General features: G+C 39.7%; 1 protein-coding gene across 1 annotated transcript in view; it reads left to right on the forward strand.

Moving 5' to 3' along the window:
- Nucleotides 1–7,036: 7,036 nt before the first annotated feature.
- Appl1 (adaptor protein, phosphotyrosine interacting with PH domain and leucine zipper 1) overlaps nucleotides 7,037–27,795 on the forward strand; it is a 43,515-nt gene continuing 22,756 nt past the window's right edge. The window contains exons 1-10 of the mRNA XM_059273980.1: nucleotides 7,037–7,211; nucleotides 11,343–11,441; nucleotides 13,181–13,240; nucleotides 14,355–14,426; nucleotides 17,402–17,489; nucleotides 18,787–18,828; nucleotides 19,768–19,826; nucleotides 23,533–23,674; nucleotides 25,676–25,763; nucleotides 26,659–26,817. Of these exons, the coding sequence (XP_059129963.1) occupies nucleotides 7,158–7,211; nucleotides 11,343–11,441; nucleotides 13,181–13,240; nucleotides 14,355–14,426; nucleotides 17,402–17,489; nucleotides 18,787–18,828; nucleotides 19,768–19,826; nucleotides 23,533–23,674; nucleotides 25,676–25,763; nucleotides 26,659–26,817 (863 nt within the window). The 5' untranslated portion in view covers nucleotides 7,037–7,157. The remainder of the gene's footprint in view (nucleotides 7,212–11,342; nucleotides 11,442–13,180; nucleotides 13,241–14,354; nucleotides 14,427–17,401; nucleotides 17,490–18,786; nucleotides 18,829–19,767; nucleotides 19,827–23,532; nucleotides 23,675–25,675; nucleotides 25,764–26,658; nucleotides 26,818–27,795) is intronic.

The raw sequence follows: 27,795 nt of genomic DNA on the forward strand, positions 1-27,795 counted from the left end.
GCATGGACTTGAAGATTGCTGTCTAATCTAATGCAATTTCCTGCCTTGTCCCACTTCAGCACTAACATCCTGCCCCAGGCCGACTCTCCACCAGAATGCACTCTTCACTATTCTTGAAAAGAAGTGTATGTGAGGATACAGTCCTTGTCATAATTGGGCTCAAATATCCTGCCATGAGTCACCAGGGTAGCGTCATTCTACATAGATTCCTACTTTACCTGGGCCCCACCTATTGGCTTTGGACTGAATTATTCAGGAAGAGAAGAGGAAGTACTGTCCACCAGTCCTCAGGTTAAAGCATTGTCTTCTGTTCTTAAGCTGCTCACCTTGTCCTTTTGGCTAAGTCATTGATGCAAACATTTCTTTTAAATAAGTATACCTCATAAACTATTAAGTTTATTTAAAACAATACCAATATACTCCTTCTGATTTCTTGCTTCACTCAGTTGTTTTAAATTACAACTTCCATTGAAGTGGGTTTGTTGAAGTCATCACAGAGTGTCTTAGGATTTTACATGGTCAGAGCTCCTTCCTCTCCTTACTTGTTTCTCAGCCCGACCTCCTTGATCTTTTCCAGTTACCTTGACCTCTGTGCTAGTTCTGAGTCAGGCCACTCCTGCCTCAGAGCATTGGTTTCTGTGCTGACGGTCTCTTGTTGGAATGTTCTCTCCTCAGACATCCCCATGGCCCACTCTTGTGACTTCAAGTTTCTGGTCAGATGTCACCTTCTCCATGATGTGTACCTTAAAAAGCCTATTTAAAACTGTGTCTCCCATCCTTATCCTGCTCAATTTTCATGCAGTTTCTAACATAATACCTCAATATTAAGCATGGTTATTTATTTATTTTACAGTCTTTCTCTTCACCATACCTTCTAAACAGTTCCACAGGGCAGAGATTGTTAATGTTTCGCTTATTGTGGAATAAATATTTGTTAAATGAAGACAGTTGTTCGAATTCCCAAACTAAACACCACCACCTAGTGTTCATACGAGGATGTGTTCATCAATCCCAAGACTGATTTGCACTAACTCTGAGATAAAAGTCGTGGTTTAATCAATTCTCAGTTATCCTGTTTTGTTTTTAAACTTCCCTTAGTGTCTTGTAAAAATCAAGACGTTCACAGCTATGAAACATTCACAGGACACACTGACTTCTTTGACAGCAAACTCTTTCCCTTTACCCTCGCTTCCAGAATTCTTACGCTGGTAAAAGTGTCGTAAAGGCCGTGCATCTTTTAACTTGGAGGCAGTTCCAAACCTCTTCCGTAAACAAACACACAAACTCTCAGATATTCATTATAGCGATAGTTTTGCTGTTGGTACACCCTGTCCCTAGAATATCAAAATACAAATGCTGTGGTTTAAATGTTCCCACCAAAACTCATGTTGAAATTTAATCCCCGTTGTGAGGTATTAAGAGAGCGGAGGGCTGTGGGGACAGCTCAGTGGAAGACCTCTGCAAGCAAGAGGACCTGGCTTTGGACACCCAGCACCACACAAAAGGTGGGCTTGCTGTTTGCATCTGTAACCCTGCTGGTGGGGTGGGGCGGAAACAGGCAGATTCTAGATTGGCTGGCCATCTAGACTAGCCAAAATAGCAATTCAGCGAGAGACCTTGTTTCAAAAATAAGGTGGGGAGCAATAGAGACAGATACTAATATGGACCCTTCACCTCCATACGGGCATGCATGAGTGAGTGCAGCCATCCCACCCCCATGCACACACATGCACATAACATACACATATAGAAGACATGAGACGTGGGGGTGGGGAAGAAGAAGGAGGAGCAGGAGGAAGATGACAGGGATGAGGAGAGGAGAGAAAGAAAGATATTTAATTATGGTATTGGATGATGAGATTCTGATAGATTAAATGAGGCCATAAAGTCGAGGCACAAAGCCAACAGGACTGTATAAAATGAGGCAGAGACCTGAGCTGGGATGCTCTGCTTCGCTATGAATCCCGGGCTGCCCTGGGACTCTGAAGAACCACGAGTGGCAAGAAGGACCCCTCAGCCATGGCTGGCCAAACTTGCACTTCTTAGTCTGTCACGAACCAAACAAACCCGTATTCTTTACAAATTAGTCCATGGCATTGAGTTGTACCAAGAGAAAATGGACTAAAGAAACCAAGGGTGGTGATGCACTTCTGTGATCTCACTTCTTGGCAGGTGGAGGTACGAGGACTGGAGTTCAAGGTAAACAGGGAGTTACACAGGGAGTCTGAGGTCAACCTGGGCTATATGAGATCCTGTCAGGAAAAAGAGAGAGAGAGAGAGAGAGAGAGAGAGAGAGAGAGAGCGCCAAAACAACAAAAGAAAAGAAAACAGGCTAAACACCTTATTTATTTATAATTTTTAAATTTTAGTTTTGGCCAGAGAAGCTCCTAAGTCACAGTGATAAGCCAGCAAGGGCAATGGTTTTGTTTAAATGGTATTGGAACTTCCTAAGATACTAAGCATGATCTTCTGATTCAGAACACATCAGTTTCTGTGGATATGATAAAGAAGAAATGAAGAAAATGGAAGCTGCTGTAAGAAGAGTAAAGTATTTTCATACTTAACAGTAGAGATTGGAAAGGACAAGTGTATTTTTTACTGATCGCCTATTGTGCTGTGTACTACTCTACAGCTCACTGATTATTTTATCAATTCTACAATGTAGGTTCCCTTTCTTAAGCCTCATTTCTCAGCTGACAGAGCAAAGACACAGAAAAGTAAAGTCACAGACTGCTAAGTGCTGGAGACAGGGTTCCAAAGCATGGGTGGACTCCATCACGCCTAACCAAGAGCTCGTAATCCAGACTCTCTCCTATTCTACTCAGAAGAAATGGGAATGCTGCTGATCTGTGCCAAAGTTCTTGGTCTGAGCAAAGAAATTAATCAATGCTAACTTCTTCTAAAATAGGAAGATGATTTTTTTAAACAAGGTGGAATGATTTGAGCTTCCAAATCACAAATTCATATATCCATTTCTTGAATTTTGTTCATCTCAGCTGTATGTTAAAAAGAAAGTAATTGGATTATCTGTTTATCCCACTCTAGTGATGTTCAAAAGTATTCTCTCTCTCTCTCTCTCTCTCTCTCTCTCTCTCTCTCTCTCTCTCTCTCTCTCTCTGTGTGTGTGTGTGTGTGTGTGTGTGTGTGTATGTATCTGTATCTGTCTTTTGAGCACTGGAATTACAGGTTGTACCACTATGCCGAGATTATGCATCATCTTCTAAAAGTCACATTAATACCCTAGATTGAGGAGTCTTACAGGTTATTTGTAAATAGGTGGCTTTCCAGAGGATCCTGGTAATGATTCTGCTCTTACCGTTCTGAGTAGGACATTGGGAATTACTCTTCTAAATGCCTGTATCACTAATTTTTAAATGCTGTGCTGCGGACTGAAACCGAGGCCTTTGGCATGCTAGAGACACATTCTACCACAGAGCTATAACCCTTGTACTGACTGTAAAATTTCTAAAGTACAAAATTGTTTGGGAAAGAAAAATGGTCATTCTCTATTTTATCTCCTTCTTTTCCTTTCTTTCTTCCTTTCTTTCTCCCTTCCTTCCTTTCTTTCTTTCTTTCTTTCTTTCTTTCTTTCTTTCTTTCTTTCTTTCTTTCTTTCTTTCTTTCTTTCTTTCTTTCTTTTTTCCGAGACAGGGTTTCTCTCTGTAGCCCTGACTGTCCTGGAACTCACTCTGTAGACCAGGCTGGCCTTGAACTCAGAGATCTGCCTGCTTCTGCCTCCTGAGTGCACGCGCCACCACCACCTGGTTGACAGAGGTTGTATTACATAGATTCTCAGCTCTACTCTGTACTACAGCAGAAATTTCTATCAGGGTTTAGGAATTTGTCTACTAACAGTCTTTCAGATGATTTTTTATGTGTGTTGTGCTTACATTTGGAAACCATTAACCTAGGGGGATAATTTTTAAAAGTGAAGTCCCAGCATCACTTGGGTTGTTGGATTCTTCCCTACTACAAACTACAGACCAGCACTTCAAGGAGTATCACGTAAAAACCTAATTATAAGAATACCAAATATAATTTGAGAAGACTAGTAATTAACAAGTCTATTAATGGGATTGTATGTCTATTGTGTAAAGTACATGTGGAAATGTCTCAATGAATGTGTAAAGTATCTCTAAGAATTCTTTGATGGGTGCTGCTTAACTCTGCTTTCCATAAAATAAACCAGCTGCCTAAAGTTTTTACGATGTTATCCACATGCCAGTCTCCAGTAGCCCCAAAGGCATTCTCTGAACAAGCCCTATTTCTTGCATAAGAGGAAATGGGCTTAAACGGAACTGGTTGGTTAGCTATACAAAAGGCTGAAGATGTAGCTCAGCTGGTAGAATGCTTGCCTAGCATGCATGAAGTCCTGCGCTTCATCTCCAGCACCACATAAAGTCAGGCATGGTGGCCAACTTGCTATCCCAGCACCCAGGAGGTGGAGGCAGGATGATCCGAAGTTCAAGTTCATCCTTCGTTACACAGCAAGACTAAGGCCAGCTTGAGTTGCAAGAGACTTTCTCAAAAATAAAACAAGGGGCCTGGAGAGAGATGGCTCAGCAGTTAAGAGTACTGGCTACTCTTCTAGAGGACCCAGGTTCAACTCCCAGCACCCACATGACAGCTCAGAAGTGTCTGTAGTTCTAGTTCTAGGGGACCTGACACCCTCACACAGACATACATGTAGGTAGAACACCAATGTACATGAAATAAAAATAAATCATAAAAAACCCTACTCCCCCCCAAAAAAAAACCCCCACAAAATTCCACTAACCTTTTGGATATCAAAAGAAAATATGAATTCTTCAGCTTTAGAGATGTTTTAAAATAATAAGTAAAATCACATTGGTTGAACAGGGTATACAGTGTCCTGAATTTACAAGCACTTTAAATCTTTCTAGTTTTATAATTTATAATCCCGGAACTCACTCTGTAAACCAAGTTGGCCTCAAACTCACAGAGATCTACCTGCCTCTGCCTCCTGAGTGCTGGGATTAAAGGTGTGCGCTTCCATGCCTGGCAGATGGTTTTTATTTTTTAACCGTCTAGGCTTGGGAAGAATTCCTTGCCCTTTTAAGATAATGTATAAGCCTCTTGAGCCCACTTTACAGAAAAGTTAAGACAGACTAACAACAGAGAAGATTAACTTGATAATTTGATCATACCCAGATAATTCAGATGCTAAATATAATTTTTCTTTCTTTTCTTTTTTCTTTTTGACTTTACCAAGCTGGTTGATTAATTCCTCTTGTTACATCACCTAATTACTCCTCTTTCTCATACGTTGACAATTGTCATTCTTGACTATTACCAGTTATCTTTATCTTTCTTTTTCTCTCCTTTTACAAATTACAGTTGAAGCAAAAAGGTCACTTACCTTGAAGGTTTTCTCTCTTCTTCCTTCTTCTTCCCCTTTCTTTCTCCCTCTCACCCTCTTTCTCTCTTTCTCTGGCACAGGGTCTCATTATCTAGTCCTGGCTGGCCTGGAAGTCCATATCTAGACCAAGGCTTTCAACTTGCAAAGATCCTTGGGCCTCTGCCTCCTGAATGCTGGGATGACTGGCATGTGTCACCGCACCCTGCTTGAAAGTTTTGCTTCCCTACAAGCCAGTTGCATCCTGCTTGTGCTAGCCTAGTAAAAAGAGGTATCAAGAATGAAATACCTTAATACAAGTTAGAACTTTTCATATAATGTAAGAATTGACTCCAAACCACCTTTCTTCAAAACTAAGCGTCTCTTCAAGAGGGTGACTAGTTGGTAGAGAATCTAAGGGGTGAGTTCTCATACAAGGATCACAACACTAAAGATAATTCTGTGAAACTATAATACAAGTCTATCACAAAACTTCTAAAACAATTTTTTTTTATCTTTCAAGAGCTCATGGGAAAAATCTAGTAGCTTTAATTTCAAACACGTAACTTCATGTTCATTACCATATTTGGATTTGCTCTACGGGATTTGGATTTGGTTCAGTTGAAGTAGCTGGAGAACCAGGAAGCTAATGCTCTTTTTTTTCAATAATCATACTTTTTTGAATGACAGTGGAAGGGACTGGTGGGCTTAGTGGGTAGATTTTTGGGAAATATTAGTGATTTTGCCACTTTCTCTGTATCCTGATAAACCCCTTGTATAATAGTAGAGAAATAAAGCAGTGTGAAGCTGGAGAAAAGGTCCCAACAAGAACAGAAAAAAGACAGCGTTCTAGCCCTTACACGCCCCATTTCCAACTGTCACCCTACAGTCAAGGAGAACCAAGAAGCTATTTAAGCCTCTTCCAAAATCTTCTTCGTGAAACAGAAACGGCCATCAGTTTGCGAAACAAGCACTTTACTGACGGAGGTATTTTCCCCAGCAATTGTATCTTCTTCATTTTTATTTTAAAAGGCATTTTCCTTTGTGATATATAGGAGAGGCGGTGGTCATAGTTTCAGCATGTCAAACTTCAGGGCCAGGTAAGAACTAATGATTTGTCAACAAAGGCAAGGGTTTTAAACTCAGTACGTTGATAGCCAGGTGTCCAGAAAAAAAAAAAAAAAAAAAAAAAAAAAAGACGGTTTGGGGTCTACGACCTACCAATTAACCGTAAACGCCGTTAATGACACAATTTCGGATTTCAGAGATTTGTGAGTTAGCACCACTTTGCAGGAGTTAAGACTGAAAACTTGGAGCAGGGTTGGAAAGGTTATGGGGCCAGCAGCAGGGATTTTTTTCCTAAGGTTGCTGACGAAATGCGGTGCAGAGGTAAAACTGCCTCAAGTTCCCCCCGAGCGGTCTTCACTCCAGGCTCAGGTTAACCGCGCGCCAGCGTGACAGAGACAGTCCCCGACACTCTCCAAAAAGGGAAGGAGATCGACGCTCGCTCGCAGACGGGGCGGTCCGCGCGGTCACACCTCTGAGCAGAGCCGGCGGTCGGGAAGGAATCTTCCCGGCCAGCCCCGCAGCGGTGACGGGCGTCGCAGCCAGCCAATGGGCGTGCGGGAGGCGGGCCTGACGGGGCTGGAGGGGCGGGATTTCCCGCGCGGCCGCCGCGGAGAGCCCGGTTGGGGCGGCGGCGCCTTCGAGAGGGCGGGCCGGGTCAGCTGCTGCAGGCGGGGCCGCGCGCGGAGCTGTGGGCGGCTGCCGAGTGTCCTGCCGCCGCCCAGCCTTCGCCACGATGCCGGGGATCGACAAGCTGCCCATTGAAGAGACGCTGGAAGACAGTCCGCAGGTGAGGCGCGGGCGGCGGCTGAGGACAGCGCGCGGCCTAGCGCGGGCCTGGCGCCTCAGGTGCCCGCGGCCCAGGTGGGCACCGCCGTCCGGGGTCGCTGCCTGCCGGGACCGCGCCCTGCACTCGCGGGCCGGGCTGGAGGCCCGCACGGCTGGGCCGCGGACTGAGACGGAGCGGCCGCCGCTGTCTCCGGTGGGGCCTGGCGCTTGCTGGAATCCGCGCCGGGTCTCCTTTGCACTTCACGGGAGGTGCTGTTTTTTTTTTTTTTTTTTTATCGCGATGGTACGATGTGGTGAGATAAGCCCTTGGTCCTGGCGTTTTTCGGAGGAGGCCTGGCACGCCGGGGACGGCGGTGGCTGCTTCCCTTCGGAAGGGGCTGCGGGGCCGAGTGTGCCACGCCGGTGGACGCAGGAGCGCGCGCCTTGCTCCCCGCGGGGTGTCGTGTCCGGAGTCTCCGGGCCGGCGGCTGTCACTTGAGCTGTGCACCCCGGGTGACGGGAAGGCGCCGACGCTGCTGAGCCCTGGGTTGCAGACTTGGCCCGAATAAACTCATCAAAATAAAAGCCCTGTTTTGTGCGTTGTTGGGAAGGATGCTGGTGTGGTTGCTCTAGCTGGAGACGGTTTGGGAAAGCGTGACTGTTGGATTTCTTTTTCAGCACTGGACGGAATCAGTTGTATTTTGAAAGGTGTTAGGGCCTCTAACTTGCGTCCACTTCATCTTTATGGCCGCTCTTATATATAGTAAGGGCTATAAAACAATGTTGCTGGTGGATTTCTTAAATATTACTGGCCGAGAAATACATTTCATATGGCATTTATAGTGTAATCCTCTCCCCCCCCCCCCAAAGGAAAAGAAAAGGGCTAGAGCTTGTTTTCCTGGATGACACATTTTGTGCCAGTTCTGATTTCCAGGTTGAAATTGGGCGCTGATTGTAGAATTGATTTATTTTTTTTTCTCATTCTGAAAGCTATCTTTATAGGCCAGTTGCTCGGAGGTAATATGCTCTTATCAGGCAGTATGAGAAAGAGAAACCCACAGTTCGGGTTATCTCATAGCTGGTTTAAATTTTGCTTAATGACTTTCTCTGTAAAATCTTAAGCTATATTTCAGATGATTTGCAACAATTTTGTGGTTGTATTGGTCAGCGTAACTTTATCTTTTTACTTTTTAAAAATTAAGACTCAATACAATGACTTCTTTGACCCAGTCTACTTTTTATAGCCCATAAAGACTATAAAGAGTATGGGTTGCCAGTGCCCTGTCTGTGACTTTCGACGTAGAGATAATCTTTAATTTTCCATGTAATTAGTTTACAGCTTGAATCAGGCTCCTTCTGTAGCCCAGGCCAGCCTCAAACACGAGCTCCTCCTGCCCCTGGCTGCTGATTGCAAGCTTGAACCACAAGGACTTCCAGTTGTTGTTATTGTTGTTTTTAGTTTAAAATTTGCTTTTATGTGGGTGGGTGTTCTGGCTGCATGTGTTTGTGTCCCACTTGCCCACATAGGTCAGAAGAGGAACTGGAACTGTTTCTGATGGTTGTGAGCAGCCATGTGGGCTCTGGAAATTGAACCTGATCCTCTAGAAGAGCAGCTCTGTTCTTAACCACTGAGTCATCTCTCCAGCCCCTGTTTTTTTGATTTAAAACAATAATTTTTTGGGGGGACTGTAGAATGGATCCAGGACCTTGCACTTGTTAGGCAAATGCTGTACCACTAAGATAAATCCTCAATCTTGTTTCTATTTATTTATTTATTTATTTATTTATTTATTTATTTATTTATTTATTTATTTATTGTGTGTATATAAGTTGTACATGTATGTATATATGTGTTTGCAAATGCTGTACCACTAAGATAAATCCTCAATCTTGTTTCTATTTATTTATTTATTTATTTATTGTGTGTATATAAGTTGTACATGTATGTATATATGTGTTTGCATGTCTGTGTATGTGTGCTCATGTGCATGGAGGTCCAGAAGTGATTCATCTTCCTTGATTGCTTACCATTTCTTTATTGAAGCAAGGTCTTTCTCTGAACCCTGGTTTTAATTCAGCTAGTCTAGCTTGCCAGCTTGCCCCAGGTATCTATCCCGTCTCTGCCATACAAGTGCTGAGAGTGCATGGGATCTCCACACATGCCCAGTTTTTACATGAGTTCCGGGGAATCTGGACTCTGGTCCTCGAGTTTGCAGGGTAAGGGCCTTATCTACTGAGCCACCTTCCCAGCCCTATTAGAACATGATTATGCGTATGCAGCTGTTCTTGTACATACACGTATGGAGAGGCTAGAGTGCCAACTCAGGTGTCATTCCTCCTCAGCCTCCGCCTAGCTTGTTGTTTTGAGATAGTGTCTCCCATAGAGACCGGGATCTCTCAGGGGATCATATAGGCCAGGCTGGCTGGGCAGCAAGCCCCAAGGACCTGCTTGTCTATGCCTTCCCAGCACTGGGATTACATGCACCTGCCACCATACCCAGCTTTTTACATGAGTGCTTTATAGCTTAAATGTCTTCACGGTATTCTGAGTTAAAGATTCCAAGCCTGCATATTTCCCTAAGTGATTTAATAGACGTCTCTTAAAATGTTTTATTAGCATATTAGCATGTATTAATTCCACATAACAATGAATTTTATTATGACATTTCCATTTTTATTGTATTTGCCCCTCACCTCTCTTGTTCTCCCTTTCTCTTCCCAACTAGTCCTCTTACTTTCATGTCTTTTAAAAAGATCCTTGTTTTGTTTTGAGAGGAAACTATTGTGTTGCTCAGGCTAGCTCAAGAGATCCCTCTGCCTCAGCCTCCAGAATAGTTAGGACTACAGTAAGTGTACCCTATCCGTCTCTCATTGTTGTACTTTTAGAGTTTTTCCAAAGTTTTACTTTTATAAATAGGGCTGAGGTGAATGCTTTTGGGTATATATCTTTCTCAGTTTATCTAGAAAATAATCCAATAAGAATAGTAAAGAATAGGAAAACTCTAAAAGCTCCTAATGTACTTTTTTTAAAAAAAATTTTATTTGGTTTTTCGAGACATGGTTTCTCTGTATAGTCTTAGCTGTCTTGGAACTCTCTTTGTAGACTAGACTGGCCTGGAAGTCAGAGAGATCCTCCTGCCTCTGCCTCCTGAGTGCTGGGATTAAAGGCATGCACCATCACTGCCCAGCTTAGTGTACACCTTTTTAAAATAGATCTTTCAATCCTAATCAAAAGTGACCCACTGGGTGGAGGATGTAGGTCAGTGGTAGATCTCTGGCCTAGCAGTCAAGGCCATGGATTTGATTTCCAGTGCTGTAGCTTCTCCAGTCCCAGAAAAATGGCCTGTGGCCTATTAGTTGCTAAGTTGAAAAGTTAGAGCTTGGTGGCTCATGTCTGTAGTCCCAGCATTTCAGAGGCTGAAGCAGAATGACCACCATGAGTTTGAGGCCGGCTTGCCCTATCTTAAAATGAACAACTATATGTGTGTATTGGGGCAAGGTAGTGCCATCCTTTGGATTGTAAGCTTTAATTGTTCCCTACTTTTTGTTGTTGTTGTTGTTGTTTTTTAAATATGGCCACCATGAATTGCTTCCTGTTTTACTTGTAAGCACACCCTTGTTCTTCTTGCTATTTTTGTTTGTTTGTTTTTCGAGGCAGCATTTCTGTGTAGTCCTGGTGTCCTAGAATTCTCTCTGTAGACCAAGCTGGCCTCAAACTCAGAGATCTGTTCTGTCTTCCACATGCTGGGATAAAAGTATGCACTACCATGCCCAGCTTTTTTTTTTTTGTTTGTTTTTTTTTTGTTTTTTTCGAGACAGGGTTTCTCTGTGTAGCTTTGCACCTTTCCTGGAACTCACTCGGTAGCCCAGGCTGGCCTCGAACTCACAGAGATCTGCCTGGCTCTGCCTTCCAAGTGCTGGGATCAAAGGCGTGCGCCACCACCGCCTGCCATGCCCAGCTTTTATGCTGCTATTTTAATGAAATGAAACAATAAAAAAATCCTTTGACTTCTTGATATTACTATCAAAAGAGTTTAAATAGGTTAAAAGTCAGAATTACTAGAGTTCTAGTATTTTACTGCTTTTAGAAAAAGTTTTTCATTGTCTGATTTATATACTGATTTATGTAAACTTTAATTTTTTTTTTTTATAGACAAGATCTTTACTGGGTGTATTTGAAGAAGATGCTACTGCTATTTCCAATTATATGAACCAATTGTACCAAGCTATGCACCGGATTTATGATGCACAGGTAAAGAATTGAAAGACTCACACAATACTGGCTAAAAGAGACTCTCTCAGTACCTGAGGACAGAGGTAGTGTCTCCTTGACTTACTGTTACGTACCTCACTTGTTCTTAGGCCCAGAGTAGTATGTGTTGAAAGGGTGAATGAATACTGTGGTGGTTTGACTAGGAATGGCCCCCATAGACTCATATATTTGAATGTTTGGTCCTAGGGAGTGGCATTATTGGGAGGTGTGGCCTTGTTGGAGGAAGTGTATCATTATTGGGGTGGGCTTTGAGATCTCATATGCTCAAGTTAGGCCTAGTATGGCATTTACTTCTGCTGCCTGCAGATCAAGATGTAAAACTCTCAGCTCCTTCTCGAGCACCACATCTGCTTGCATGCTGCCATGTTTCCCTGCAGTGACAATAATAGATTAAACCTCTCAAACTGTAACCAGCCCCAGTTAAGTGTTTTCCTTTATAAGAGTGGCAGTGATCATGGTTTCTCTTCACAACAATAGATACCCTAGCCAAGACAAATACTAAGTATATTATTGTATTACAGAACTTACATTTCAGTTGGATTTGTAGTACTAAAGAAGTGACAGGATTGTAGGGTCTGCCCCATCTCCTCAGACATAGTGAGAGCTTTCTTATTGGAATTTACTCATAGTGAATTGACTGAAGACCCCATATTGTTGTATTTTCCTTAATCATACTTTTAACTTTAAGGAGTCCTTTCTTTTTTTTGGAGTAAAGGCTTTGAAAGTAGCCAGACTTTATCTAGTTAGTAGAAGGCTGTGACTAATTTTTCTTGTAGAGTAGACATAAAGCTTACGTCTATGTTTGTATAATTTATAAGCTTTAACAGCAGCCTGTGTTCTGTTGATGTACTTTATTTGGGATTAGTTAAGTATATTAATTTTGTTTTCCTTCCTTTTCTATCTATTGCTATGATAGTTGTATCTTCCCACCCTCCACCCCCCACCCCCCATAGGTTTTACAAGGCTTCATTCTGGCCACAGATGTTCAGTTAAAAAATGAAGTGTTATTTTATTATATCAAGACTGAAAAAACCTGAATTAACCAAAATGCCGTTCTTCTGGCTATGTTGCTTCGTTAGGTCCTATGTTAAGCACATTGTTGTTATGTTATTGAATGTTCCTAGTCTCTAAATTGAAGAATAATCAGTCATTCTCATAGAATCTCTACAGATTTTGCTGACATTATCTACAGTTTGCCTCTAGCTCTAAATATATTTAGTGCTTAGTTTTCACCAGCAGAAACCCTCAAAACAACAAAAAAACAGGTAACACATATGCCTGAAGCTGGGTATGGTATTGCATATCTGTAATCTCAGCACTTGGGAGGCAGAGGATCAGCAGTTCAAGGCCATCCTCAGCTACATAGCAAGTTTGAGGCCAGCCTGGGCTACATGAGTCCATGTCTTAAAAAAAGAAAAGAAAAAAGTACGTACCTGTAACATTGCCGAATTCCTTGACAGTGCCTCTCTTCTGGTTTATATCTTCTTTTGAAACACTTTTTTTTTTTAACTTCTTTATTGACTCTTTGGGAGTTTCACATCATTCGCCCCAGTTCTGTGAAACCCTTTTAATGGCAGTTCCTTTTCCATTGCTGAGAAGTTAAAAAAATACATGTATGGTATAAAGTGATAATAAATGAAGGTGGCCTAGAGATCATCAGTTAACGTTTTTTCTTAACTGTATATTGTGCTAATTTGAATCCTGGTCTTTTTCCTTAGAATGAACTAAGTGCAGCAACACACCTGACATCGAAACTTCTAAAAGAATATGAAAAGCAGGTACATATAGCAGGATTTGAAAGCATGCTTTAACATATGTAACTCTGTGTGTGTGTGTGTGTGTGTGTGTGTGTGTGTGTGTGTGTGTAAACTTTTTCATCCAGAATCTTTTATTTTAGTGTTTTAGAGCAAGGCTCTAAACACATAGATCAGGCTCTTCTCAAACTTATGGTCCTCCTGCTTTAACCTTCCGAGTGCTAGTATTCAAGGCATACACTACCATGCATGGCCTCTTAGGACTTCTTGAATTTACAAAATATGCCATTGAAGTTTCACCAAGTCCTTATTGTTAGTGACTTAATGTTAGAACCACGGTTGTCTGCTTTTCCAGATTTCTCCTTTCTACTAACAAAGAAACTGAGCTTTGTTCAAGGTTATGCTGTTAGTTGTTGGAGAAACCTGAGCTAAAGCCAAATCTTTGAACTCCTAGTATTGAGTACATTCCTGTGGTGATATTTTGTTTGTGCTTTAACAAATAAATCTTGCCTGAAGATCAGAGGGTGGAGCTAGCCATTAGTTAACCATAGAGGTCTATAGGTCTGTATAGAGAGGAGATTATATATATATATATTGTTGGGTGGAGACAGGAGCTCATCTCCTTTTTGGTCTGAGGAGTCATGGAGGTAAGAGGTGACTTCGGCTGCTCATTTACTTCTCTGATCTTTCAGCATTTACCCCGATATCTGACTTTGGGTTTTTAATTATTAAGACCAATTAGAATTTATGCTACACATTCCAGTATATCATGTTAGTTGATTACTTTATAGACATTTAAAATAGTGTTTATTATGAAGATTCTTTTATTAAAGGGATATTTTTGGAGCATGCTCAAAATTTTAGAAGTTTCTTTTTGTTTTATTATTAACAAATTTTCTATTCATTTTACATAGCAACTGCAATCGCCCCTCCTCCCTTTTCCTGCCCCCCAGCCTTCCCCCCAACCCACCCCCCCATTCCCACCTCCTCCAAGTCAAGGTCTCCCATGGGGAGTCAGTAGAGCCTGGTACATTCAGTTTAGGCTAGAAGTTTCTAACAAAACTTGAAAGCACAAATTGTGTTATTCATAAAAATACAGCATTGAACATTTATCTCATTTGTATTTCTCACTTTTCAGCGTTTTCCTTTGGGGGGTGATGATGAAGTTATGAGCTCTACTTTACAGCAGTTTTCAAAGGTTATAGATGAGGTAAGTTTTGGTCTTGTTTGAATAGATGGTTTTATAACTAAGTTACTCAAGTTATTCAGCTTTTACTAAAAACTAAAAAGTTCACTATATTTATTTTGTGTGTATTCATTCATGAGTGCAAGGGTACCATAGTTTGTGTGTGGTGGTTAGAGGACAACTTACAGGAATAGGTTCTCTCCTACCATCTGATCCTTGGGGTTAGGTGTCAGTCATCAGACTTGGCAGTAGGTGCTAATACCCACTGAGCCATCTTCCCAGCCTTTATTTGGGGAACCAGTGTAGTTACGATTCTATAAGAAGTTTTGTTACAAAGAATAGTATCAGAAGGCACAATTTCCACTTCATGATGGTTTTCATAATATCAATATTTTCTTATCTAGTTAAAACATTTTCCCAAGAATAAACTTACCTGTGAGCTTCATCTATTCCTAGTCCATGAATCATTTAAAAAAAATTTTTTTTTACTGTTATTTGATATAGACAGAGAAGAGTGAAGCTGTCTGCTGTAGCTAGGCACTTAGTGGTTTTGCTTTTGCTATTGAGCAACACTTTACTGTTCAGTCCTCATTAATCCATGCAAAGAAGCCAAAATTAGTCCTTAATTTCGCAAACCATTAATCATAACAGATCACAAAACAATAACAACATGAAGGTTTAGAAGTTAGAAGAAGAAAAGTAGTGAGATGTGTATGGAGAACCATAACTGTTCTCTACTCTTGCTGTACAAGCTGTGATTGTTTGTGTGATTATTCTCATATACATACTTTTTTGTCATGCTTGGGATCCAACCCAGGGCCTCACATGTGCTCGGTAAGTCCTCTACCACTTAGCCCCAGTTTTTCTAATATCTTAATAACTCACCATAGCAGAGTATTATCTGAGGCTAACAGTATAAGTAATACTAATGGGTTAGGGATGTAGCTTAGTGGTAGAATACTTGACTAGCATATGTGAATAGTAGGGTCTGATCCCTGGCACTTCAAGTAAACAAAAAAAAAAAATGCTTATAGGAAATATTTTCTATTTTTTTAAATTATGGTAAAATATATTAACATTCATGATATTTAATCTATTTGCAGTGTTGTACAACCGTAATAGCTGTCTAGAACAAGAACATTTTCATTGCTGGGTGATGGTGGCATAAGCCTTTAATCCCAGCATTCGGGAGGCAGAGGCAGACAGCTAGCTATCTGTGAGTTTGAGGCCAGCCTGGTCTACAGAGTGAGTTTTAGGACAGCCAGGGCTACACAGAGAAACCCTGTCTTGAAAAACAAAACAAAAACATTTCATCATCCTAAAAGAAGTCTTTTCCCTTTAATCTATCACTTTCCCTCAAATTTTCCTAAGTCCTTGTCAATGATTGCAATTTTGCTTTCTGTCTCTATATTTGCCTGTTTGGATAGTTTATATAAATTAAATTAGCCTTTCATTCCTTTTTTTTGGTTGAATAAATTTCATTGTATAGATATATATTACCACATTTTGTTTATCCATTCATGGGTGTTCTGTTTAGTTATGATCATTCATATACTAGTTTGAGCTTTTATTTTTTATATGCATTGGTGTTTTGCCTGCATGTATGAGTGTCGGGTACCCTGGAACTGGAGTTACAGATAGTTGTGAGCTGCCATGTGGGTGCTGGAAATTGAACCTGGGTCCTCTGGAAGAGCAGCCAGTGCTCTTAACCGCTGAGCCATCTCTCCAGATTTGTTTGATCTTTTAAATACCAGCTTTCAGTTCTTTTTTGGTATATTCTCAGGAGTGGGATTGCTTGGTTTTGTGGTAATTTTGTGTCTAACTTTTTGAGGGATCACCAGATTGTTTTATGTGTGCCCTATAAGCAGTATAAGAGAGTTCTATTTTTTTCTTTATCCTTGCTAGCAATAATTTTTATTTTAAAAATGATAACCATTTGAGTTGGGTGGTGGTGGCACGCGGCTTTTTTTATTCCAACACTTGGGAGGCAGAGGCAGGCGGATCTCTATGAGTTTGAGGCCAGCCTGGTCTACAGAGTGAGTTCCAGGACAGCAGGACTACAGAGAGAAACCTTGTTTCAAAATGCCAAAAAAATAAAATAAAATGAAAAGTAATCATTTAATGGGAGTGAAGTCATTTTGACTTGCAGTGTTTGGATAGTTAGTAGATATTGAGCATTTTTTAATGTGATTATCAACCATTTGTAGTCTTTGGGAAAGTGTCTGTTCACATCCTTTGCCCATTTTTAAATGGGCTATTTATTTTTTATTATTAAATTGTAAGAGTTCATTACCTAGATTCAGATTTCTCCTGAGACATGGTTGGCAAATGTTTTCTCATTCTGTTTATTATCTTAACTTTGATAGTATCTTCTGGTGCACAGTTTTTATTTTAATAGAGTCCATTTTAACATTTTATTTTGTTGCTTGTGCTTTTGATGTATCTAAGAGAGTGTTGTCAAATAAAAGATCTTCCTAAATTTTTTTTCTAAAAGTTTCAGGCTGGGCATGATCACGCACACCTTTAGTCCCAGCACTCAGAAGGCAGGGGCAGGTGGATCTCTAAGTGCGAGGCCAGCTTGGGCCACTGGAGCTATGTAGAGAGGCCCTGTCTCACAAAAAGAAAACAAGTAGAAAAATAAGGAATTTTTTTTTTTTTTTTTGAGTTTTCGAGACATGGTTTCTCTATGTAGTCCTGCTATCCTGGAACTCAATTTGAAGACCAGGCTGGCCTCAAACTCACAGAGATCTGCCTGCCTCTGCCTCCCAAGTGCTGGGATTAAAGGTGTGTGTCATCATCACCTGGTAGGAATTTCTCTTTTACCATATAATATTTCATATTATACTACATAATTTTTATTGTTTCCATATGTAAAACTATATCAATCTTTTAAAAGACTAGATTCAAATTTATAGAACATTGGCAAATGTCTGTGTATAGACATTTATTAGTTGTGTCATCTGTTAGTTATTTGGTCTCTTTGGTCTTTCTTTTACTAGCTTAGTTCTTGTCATGCGGTACTTTCAACTCAACTTGCCGATGCCATGATGTTCCCCATTTCCCAGTTTAAAGAAAGAGATCTGAAAGGTATTGAAGTCAACCTTATGTTTATTTTCATCAGTTGTCAGATCAGTGCTAGTAGAGTGCATTTTATTTCCTATCTAAAGCAGTTCTGACCACAACATGACACTTTTACTTTAAACAGTTACTAAACATTTATGGAAGTGCTTGATAGATATTAAACTAGTTCCTAACAAATAATAATGTCCTTTCCTCAAAAAGGAGATGGGTTAGCACAACAGTGTTTCATAATTAGGTAATGAGAAGGTGCTATGGGGGCTCAGAGGAAATAATCAAAAAGGCTTCACCAAAGACATGACATGAGCATTTTACAATGAAGAGAAATGTGTTAAGAGAAAGGAGTTCTGTTAGGGAGAATAGAATTCACAAAGGTATAGGTTGTAGAAATATATCACTTATTCTGAGAATAATAAGAAATCAGTGCTGGACGTGCTGAAGCAAGAGATGAATGTACAAGAGGATGAGATGGAAGTGAAGCATGGTAAAGATGTTGGACTTAAGTATATGAACAAAAACAAGCCAGTGGATTCTAAAGGAGTAAAGAGACATAGTCCTTTTGTTTTTAGAAGAGAGTGAATTTGCTATCTAGGAGACTAAGAAGTTGTGAGAGTCCAGTGAGGGAATAAAGAAGGCTGGAAGATGATAGTGGCGCAGAGTAGAGGTTCATATAGGCGGGGGGAGCTAGAGGCACAGACATCTAACAGCTGTAGTAGTTAGTTAGTGCACTTACTAGTTGGTAGATAATAAGGTTAGTAGGTGACCAAATGAGTGTCTATAGATCTGGTTCTTTTAATAATTTATAAACTCAAAGGTAGGTAAAAAAAAGTCATGCATATCAGTGAATGGTAAAGTGCTTCAGTTGAAGACAAGTGTCTTTTAGAGATGGAACTAATAACTGAAATGATCCTTAAGAATAGTCAGTTCCAAGGTAGAAAGAACAAGTCACAATTTAGGGAAACTGAATGGCATAATCTTTTCTTTTTCACTCAGTATTTGAAATTATTAATCATATGTAAAAAACATTAATATGTTAGATTCTAGTATTGTCAGTATTTGCATTTCTTAACATTTAAAGTGGCTTTTAATACTTGTTTTGTCTTTTATTTGTGGTAAGTAGATCTTCTGGTGATGTATTGCTAATGATTTTGAATGCTTAATAGACCAACTGAAACTAATTTTTTCACCTTGATTGTAAATTCCTGTTTGAGTTTTAGTTATGGCTTAAATGGTACTAGTTGCTTTATAAATAGAATAAAATATTTCATAAGTATGCTAAACTGAAATTACTTTTGAACTTTTTCAGAAATACTGACACTGAAAGAGGTATTTCAGATTGCTAGTAATGGTAAGTGCTGAATATGTTATACACTAATTTCTTTCATTCATCTATTAGCGTACATCATTGCTGATTTTTTTTGTAATAATTTTAAAAAATTAGCTCAATTAAATGGTTTATATAACATTATTTAAATCAATGGAGGTACTTTGAATATGCTTTTTACAAAAAAATGTTTGAATGGCAGTTACAGCATTCTTAAAATTTGCTATCCTCATAATGCCTAAAGAGGTTCTAAATATTCTCTTTTACTTATTTCCTAAACATTCCAGTTTTCTTTCTTCCTTTTTTTTTTTTTTTTTTTTGAGAAGGGTTTCTCTGTGTTGCCCTGGCTATGCTGGAATTAACTCTGTAGACCAGGCTGTCCTCGAACTCACAGAGATACGCCTGCCTCTGCTTCCTGAGTGCTGGGATTAAAGGCATGTGCCATCATTGCCTGGGCTTCCTCTTTCTTTCTTTTCCTATAATATTCTCTTCTTTTTCTGTGCCAGGTCTTGAAGCCAGGACCTTGTGCATGCTAGGGAAACACTCTACCACTTTTTTTTAAAAAGAGTTTTCCAATTTTTAATTAAAAATGTTTTTCCTTTTTCTTTTTATTTATTCTTCTCTTATACAATACATTCCTACCTCATTCTTCCCTTCTCTTCACTCCTCCCAGTCACTTCCCCACGTCCCCACCTCCCTCACCCCCACCCCCATCCCCACTCTCCCAGATCCATTGTTCCTCCATTTCCCTTTGGAAAAGAACAGGCATTTTTAATAGATTATAATTTCTTTGGAAGTTAGTATTCTCACAGTTTGATACATAGTCACATAATTTAAGGGGAACAAGGCTGTGGGGAAAAGTTGAATGTAGTAATCATGTGGTAGAGAATTCTTACCTAGCTCTAGTACAGGTGTAGTTTTGCAAAGTATGGTTTACTGTTAACACTCATTTCTGTTTTCCAGATCATGATGCTGCAATTAACAGATACAGTCGATTGTCAAAAAAGAGAGAAAATGACAAGGTACGTGTACACACTTTTAAAAACATTTTTAATGTATTTTCATGTGTATAGGTGTTTTTTCTACAGGTATGTTTGTGTACCATGTGTGTACACATGTATCTGGGGAGGCCAGAAGAGGGAGTCGGAACCCCTGGAACTGGAGTTTCAGATGGTTGTGAGCCACCATGTGGGTGCTGAGACTTGACCCTAAATCCTCTGGAAGAGGTGCGAGTGCTCTTAACTGCTGAGTCGTTATCTCTCTGGTCTCTGTATACTTTTTCAACATCACAGTTAATGGACATTTTGTTAGGTGATTTAGTTTTTCCTGTTTAAAAATAGAGCCAATAGATTGTTGCTGTGGTATTACTCTCAAATTATTTTTTTCCTAGCTGTTCAAAACCTTTCTGATCACTGGTCTTCTGCCAGTGTCTGATATTATAATTAAACATAACTGTTTTAAAAGTGTAGCTGATTCTCAGTATATAAAACTTGGTGGTTTTTTTGTTTTGTATTTTGATAATACTGCATATATTCTGTTTTCATCTGATCCCATGTGTATTCAGAAATACCTGTGAGATACAGTGTATGCATGCAATAACACTTAATGAGAAAAGAGGGCATGAATTTTAAAGAAAACAAGGAGTGGTATATTGGAAGGTTTAGGGGGAGGAAAAGGAAGGGAGAAATGTTGTGATTATATTATAATCTCAGAAAGAAAAAAAAATTACAAAAAGAAAAAAAGATAATTCAGTTTTGTGTTCAGGTTATATGAAAGTATGTATATAAGTGTATAAATAGGTATTCATGGTAGTTTGGGTGAGAAAAAGGTAACCTTAAATTGGGTAACACTCTGTGTTGGAAACTCATTAAAAAAAAAAGTCATATGATTAATACCAAGTAAGTCACACACATACCTCAGTGAATTGTCCCATACAGAATTTAATGAAATTCTGGTATGAGGCTTTCTCTACTTAAAGGGAATATTTATGTTTTGATATTTCTTTAAGAAGTGAAACCCAAAAGTATTACACAATATTTGAGGACAAATGCACTTAAGTAAAGATTAAAGAAGAGAATATTACCAAGTTCTAGATGATTTCAAGGCTTGAGATACAGCTTGTACCAATGCTTGCACATGAGGAGATCTCTGTGCAGGCCTTGGTATTTACAACCCTGGCCACAGCTGTAGGCAAAGGCACATTGACTGCTTGTGGGAATTGACAGCTGAGTAGCATTTAATGTGCAGCAGCCAGTGTGACAAAAAAGGGAATGAGTCTCACACAGTGATCATTTCCCAAAACGGCTTTGTTTCTAATAAAACATACAAAGTTTGAAATCTACATTAGTTATTTTCCTTAGAGGGTCTAGGTTATAAAATTTGGCATATTTTATATTGCTTTTGGCTATTCCAAGTATTTTTAAAAAAGTATTCATCTTTAACTAGAAAAATCATTGAGCATCTATTTATCAAGCAGTATGTTGGATCTTTTGTGGGAACAGTGTGGGTAGGCTCCACTCTTGCTCTCCTGTGCGTTCATTGAAGGCTTTTGTGTGACTACATTCCAGAGTACAAGGATAAAGAGACTGTGGGCTAACGTGAGTTAAACGCAGTAATAGAGATTTTTGCTAGTTGTACAGATAGAGCTTTATTGGTGAGCTGGAAAACATTATACTTAGGAGGTGACATATGCATTGTAGATAAGTAGACAACACTTTGGGTATTGAAAAGGACGTTCCTTAAAAAAAAATCCCCAAACCAAACAACAGAAATCCGTAAAACCAAAGCAGGTTTTCTGTAGAGACGTGTTTCTGGAGTTGGAAAATACAAGGGTTTAGAGTACTGGTGGGGGGGTAAGATTCTGGGGACATAGCTAAGGTCCACTGCTACTTTACTTGAAGTTATGTACTAGTTACTTCATTCCATGCCTTTATCCTCTATGCAAAACAAAAATCCCACATAACAGTTGTGAAAATACAGTTAGATAATAAATGCAGAGTATCAGTTTTAGCAAGTTTCACTCAATTCTAAACATGTGGCAATAGGAGGAAACCATTACATTTCATTTCTTTGGATGTATTTGAGGAGAGATGTAGTTGGGAGCTGGGCTTGGTGTTGTAACTCACACACATGATCCCAGCACTTGGGAGGCAAAAGCAGGAGGATCAGTGAAAGTTTGAGACCACCCTGGAGTTCAAACCTACCCTGAGCTACAGAAAGAGACAGTGTTTTAAAACAGACCAACAGCCACCTCCCCCCTCCCTCAAAGCCCAGCCAAGAATAGTTTGGGCCAAATTGCTATATTTATGGCCTTGAAATTTGCATTAGAGGAAGTGAGTAGTCATCAAAGGATGTTAAGTGGGTAAGTAACATCATACAGTTATAGAACAAAAAAGCTGTAATGAAAATGTGAAAGGGATCATACTAGAGAGAATACAGTAAAAGAGTACTAGAGCCAGGCAGTGGTGGGCACGCCTTTAATCCCAGCACTCAGGAGGCAGAGGCAGGCAGATCTCTGTGAGTTCGAGGCCAGCCTCGTCTACAGAGAAAGTTCTAGGACAGTCTCCAAAGCTACACAGAGAAACCCTGTCTCGAAAAACTAAAAAAAATAAAACAAAACAAAAAAAGAGTACTAGAATAATTTGCATAGTCATAATAAAGGTTGTTATTAAAAGAAGAGAAAAAGGAATTTTGAGAGTTGTTCCTCATGTCTCACTGGGAATTGAACCCAGGGCCTTGTGAATGGTAGGCAAACACTCTGCCACTGAGACACACTTCCCAACTCTACTTTTTTTTTTTTTTTGGTTTTTTGAGACAGGGTTTCTCTGTGTAGCTTTGCGCCTTTCCTGGGACTCACTTGGTAGCCCAGGCTGGCCTCGAACTCACAGAAATCCGCCTGGCTCTGCCTCCCGAGTGCTGGGATTAAAGGCGTGCGCCACCACCGCCCGGCTCCAACTCTACTTTTGAGAGAGAGATAGTTCATACAGAGAAATGACAAGTCCTATAGTAGGAGGTCAACTCCAAACTGACATTTCCTAGAGAGAAGTAAGAAAAAACAAGGAAGGACAGGTGTTGTGAGGAAGAAGCTGTTTTTGATTTTGTGCATTTCCAGTGCATATAAACACTCATTTTTATACACAAAAGCACGTAAAGAACCTAGCTTCCCTTTGGTATTTAGAGAATGCCAGGGAGGAGATAAAAATTTACCACCACCAAGTCACTGGTGCATTGAGATAATGTTGGAACTTGGTATTCCAAGAAAAGGAGGAAAAGACCTAATACATATTAGGCCTCTGTAAGTGCTCAATGAAAATTTGTTGAGAAAAATAACTCAGGGTGGCATATGTATTTTAAATGTGAGTCAAGGAAAATGAGCAGGTAGAAAACAAGAGTGGTAGGGAGAAAACTAGGAAGGGAGAATATGTGGTGTGAGCTGAATAAGATCAGATATTACTGGCTAAATAATAATCCATATAGTGGGCTCTCTCTGTCATGCTTGTTGCAGATATTTACATTTGTAGTTGTATGCAGATATGCATTTTGTAAGTGATATGGTTGGTAAACAGAAAAATCTGTTTACCCAGGGTGTTGATGGATTTCCAATAGAGTAGAAACTAGAAAAGCTATGTTCAGTGGTTATTCGTACACTGTTTTCATTGGTAGAATCCTCTTCACAGTTTCTATTGAAGATAATTAAAAATTAATTAATATTTTACTCTTTATTCAAAGGTAAAGTACGAAGTAACAGAGGATGTGTATACTTCCAGGAAGAAACAACATCAGACCATGATGCATTATTTTTGTGCATTAAATACTCTTCAGTACAAGAAGAAAATAGCTTTGTTAGAACCTCTACTTGGATACATGCAGGCTCAGGTAATACTATAGTATGTTTTAGGTTATATCCGTCCTAAAAGCCTTGTATTAGGCTTGATATTTGCATTAACTATAAGGATATTGCAAACTGTTGTCAACATACTAATTCGTATTGTGGTCTTAAAAAGTAGTTCTAAAAACTGTCATGAGTGTCCTATTTTAATGAGGTTTTCCTTGCAATTGACATTCTAAAATGTTAGAGAATAAATGGAAACACATTGTATTCAAACTTTTTCCACCACAGTTGGGGGTAGGGAGCAGAAAGCTAGATGAATTTCAGTGTGATACCTACTGCTGGAGCTTCTTTTCATTATTGCTTCATATATCTGAGAAAGAATGAGCAAGTTTGCATTTGTCCTGTGTTCCTTGCTACTACGTGAGTCAAAAATAATAGACGAGGGGGCTGGAGAGATGTCTCAGTGGTTAAGAGCACTGACTGCTTTTCTAGAGGACTGTAGCTGGACTTATCTCTAGTCCCGCCTGGGCCGGTAGCCACTCAGACTCAAATAAACACACAAACGCTTATATTATTTAAACTGTTAGGCCTAATGGCTCAGGCTTCTTGTTATCTAGTTCTTATATCTTAAATTAACCCATTTTTATTAATCAATACCTTGCCACGTGGCTCGTGGCTTACTGGTACTTTACATCCTGCTTCCTCATGGCGGCTGCTGGCAGCATCTCCCTGCTTCAGCCTTCCACCTCCCAGAATTCTCCTCCTCCTTGTCCCACCTACACTATCCTTCCTGCCTGGCTACTGGCCAATCAGCATTTTGTTTATCAATCAATCATAGCAACATATATTTACAGCATACAGGACATCCCACTGCAGAGGACCCAGGTTCAATTTTCAGTACCTATGTGATGGGGGATCTGACATTCTTCTGACCTCCAAGGGCACTAGTCACACACGTGGTGAACAGACATGCACGCAGGCAAAACACCCTCATGCATGGAATGAATAATATAGTTCAAATGCCCAAAAAGGGGCACATTAGGAAAGAGACTAGAAAATTGACTTTGGGGAAATAGATCAGTTTCCTTTTTTTTTTTTTTTGGTTTTTCGAGACAGGGTTTCTCTGTGTAGCTTTGAGCCTTTCCTGGGACTCACTCTGTAGCCCAGTTTCTTACAGAAACTTGCCAGGAGGTGGTGGTGCACGCTCTTAATCCCAGCACTCTGGAGGCAGAGGCAGGCGAATCTTTGTGAATTTGAGTCCACCCTAGTCTATAGAGCGAGTTCCAGTGCCCTGTCTCAGAAACCCTGTCTCAAAAAACCAAAAAAAAAAAAAAAAAAAAAGACCAAGAAATTTGAATATCCCTTCAGTAGCCTGAGGCCAGAGGAATAGTTGAGGCTGCCTAGGGTTACACAGTGAGACTTTATCTCAAATAACAACAGCAACCCCCTTAAAATATGTGAAAGAATACATGGTGGAATTTATCTAGTTTCCTCAGTGGCTCTGTATCTGGTACATATTGTAAACCACAACCTGTTATTTCACAAATCAAATAACCCAGTGTCATTTCTATATGTTAATTATTAAGCGGTGCTGTTTACTGTAGGAGAGAAGCCAAGAGGCACAGTAAAACCCACTATAAGAGTTTATTAAAGGAAGGGAATAGAAAAGGTGTGCATGAGCCTATGGAATGACCGTACAGGAAGAGAGAAGGGATAGGTGGAACCCGTTTTTATAGGTGTGTGTGTGTGTGTGTGTTGCCCCCCCATGCGAATATGGACTTCACGCATGCACATATATTATGTAATCACTGTGTGCAGATTATGTGATCACGCAGCACACGGATTACACACAACGTAAGTCCCTAGGATGACTAAGCATCTTGCCTGGCTACTGGACAGCGCTTGCCTGGTCATGTAGCTGGGGGAGTGTCTAGGAATTCTAACACTGTGTAATCCTGTGTCCTAGAAATTGTTGATATGATTTACTCTGAATATTTTTTTGTGTACATGTTTGTGTTGTATGGCCTTCCACTCCTCCACCTCAGATAAGTTTCTTTAAGATGGGCTCTGAAAATCTCAATGGACAACTGGAAGAATTTTTAGCTAATATTGGAACAAGTGTACAGAAGTAAGTATTTTGTTTTCATTATAATAAAAATGAAATTATGACAATAAGTTAACAACTGAATGCCATAATTTAAACATTTACAACTTAATTTCCTAAGGGTTAATTTTCTTGCCATGAGTTAATTTCTCAGCTTTATGGCTGAATTTTGGAGTTTTTACAGTCTTCCTCCTAGAATGTAAACTCTAGATTTCATAACATTGTGGTATTTGATGACAGTTTTAATAAAAGCTATCTTTAATTTCTGAATAATATAGATACATAACAGTAATTCTCCCTAAGTGAAATTTTCTTTAAGATCTCATTTGTAAGCATTGCTTGGAAGATTATTAAGCAAATCTTATTTTCTGTGCTCTAGTGTGTAGAGAGAGAAAGCACTTCTAGTCACCCTTGCTGTCTGTGTAGCAATGCTGTTAATCTGAGGCATGGAGAGAAATGAAACTGGAGATTTTTCATTTTCTCTTTTGCAGTGCTGAAGCTTGAACACAGGCCTGTGCTATATCATAGAGCATTTAAAAACTATTCTATAGTTAGGTGTCTAGTTACTAGTGTTCAAATTTTATACTGTTTCCAAAATACCTAAGTTTTTTTCTTTGGGTTTTTCGAGACAGGGTTTCTCAGTGTAGTTTTGGTGCCTGTCCTGGATCTCGCTCTGTAGACCAGCCTGGCCTTGAACTCACAGAGATCTGCCTGGCTCTGCCTCCCAAGTGCTGGGATTAAAGGTGTGCGCCACCACCACCTGGCTCAAAATATCTAAGTTTTAAAAAGCGTTTAAAATGAATTTATGTTACTTTAGCCATCTTGCAATTACTTTTTAAATAATTAAATATATGGGCACATAGGATTGATAAGGCATTCTTTCTTGGTTGTGGCTGGAAGTAACTGTTCTCTATATTAGTGTTCGAAGGGAAATGGATGGTGATGTAGAGACCATGCAACAGACAATAGAAGACTTGGAAGTAGCCAGTGATCCTTTATATGTGCCTGACCCAGATCCCACCAAGTTTCCTGTCAATCGAAATTTAACCCGAAAGGCTGGATACCTAAATGCTAGGAAGTAAGAAAACTATTGTTATTTTCATATCTCATCTTGTAATATCCAATTAATGTAATGTATAATTAATATTATTTGCCAGATTGTTTGGGTTTTACTAAAGGTTGAAACCTCTTTTTTTTTAAAATACATTTTTATTTTTGTGTATCTATACATTTTTATTATTATTATTATTTTGTGTATACATGTGTAGCACAGTTTAGGAGTGGGGGTGAGAGGAGAGCTTGCTGGAGCTGGTTCTTTCCACCATGTGGGTGCTTGGGGTAGAACTCAAGTTACTAGTTTTGGTGGGAAGTGCCTTCACCATTATGCCATCTTGGTAGCCCAAGGTTGAAACTTTTTAGTGGTGTATTTATGAGCTTGTTGACAGGTGGATGTTCATAAATACTTTCAAAATACTACCTTAAGCCAGGTGGTGGTGGTGCACGTTCCTTAATCCCAGCACTTGGGAGGCAGAGGCAGCAGGATCTCTGTGAGTTCAAGGGCAGCCTGCTCTACAAAGTCAGTTCTAGGACAGCTAAGGCTACACAGAGGGACCCTATCTTGAAACACCAAAAAAAAAACAAACAAAAAACAAAAACAAAAAAAACACACAACTTACCCTAATATTTATTGACTAATTTGGATTTATAAAAGGGATGAAACCATTTGAGTCTAAATAAGCCTATTATAACATTATATTAATATCACTCACATATTTAACTATGTGATTATATCAAGTCAAATTTGAGTTTTCATTTGAAAATGGGCCAAGCTTCCTTCCTCCACTCTTTATTTATTGATAACTTCAGTTATCAATGCTGGCTTGGAACCTAGGCCCTTGAGCATCCTAGGTACATGCTACTCCATTGAGCTAAGTCCCCAGCCTTCGCTTGATATAGGATGGTGATGTAGATTAAGCCCAGAAATAAAATTGAATTTCTTCCCTGGAATGTTGAATCATTTCAACAGTTTTTTTTTGGAAACTGTACACTTTCTTTT

Source organism: Peromyscus eremicus, chromosome 9, assembly GCF_949786415.1.
Source record: "Peromyscus eremicus chromosome 9, PerEre_H2_v1, whole genome shotgun sequence".
NCBI classification, from domain to species: domain Eukaryota; kingdom Metazoa; phylum Chordata; class Mammalia; order Rodentia; family Cricetidae; genus Peromyscus; species Peromyscus eremicus.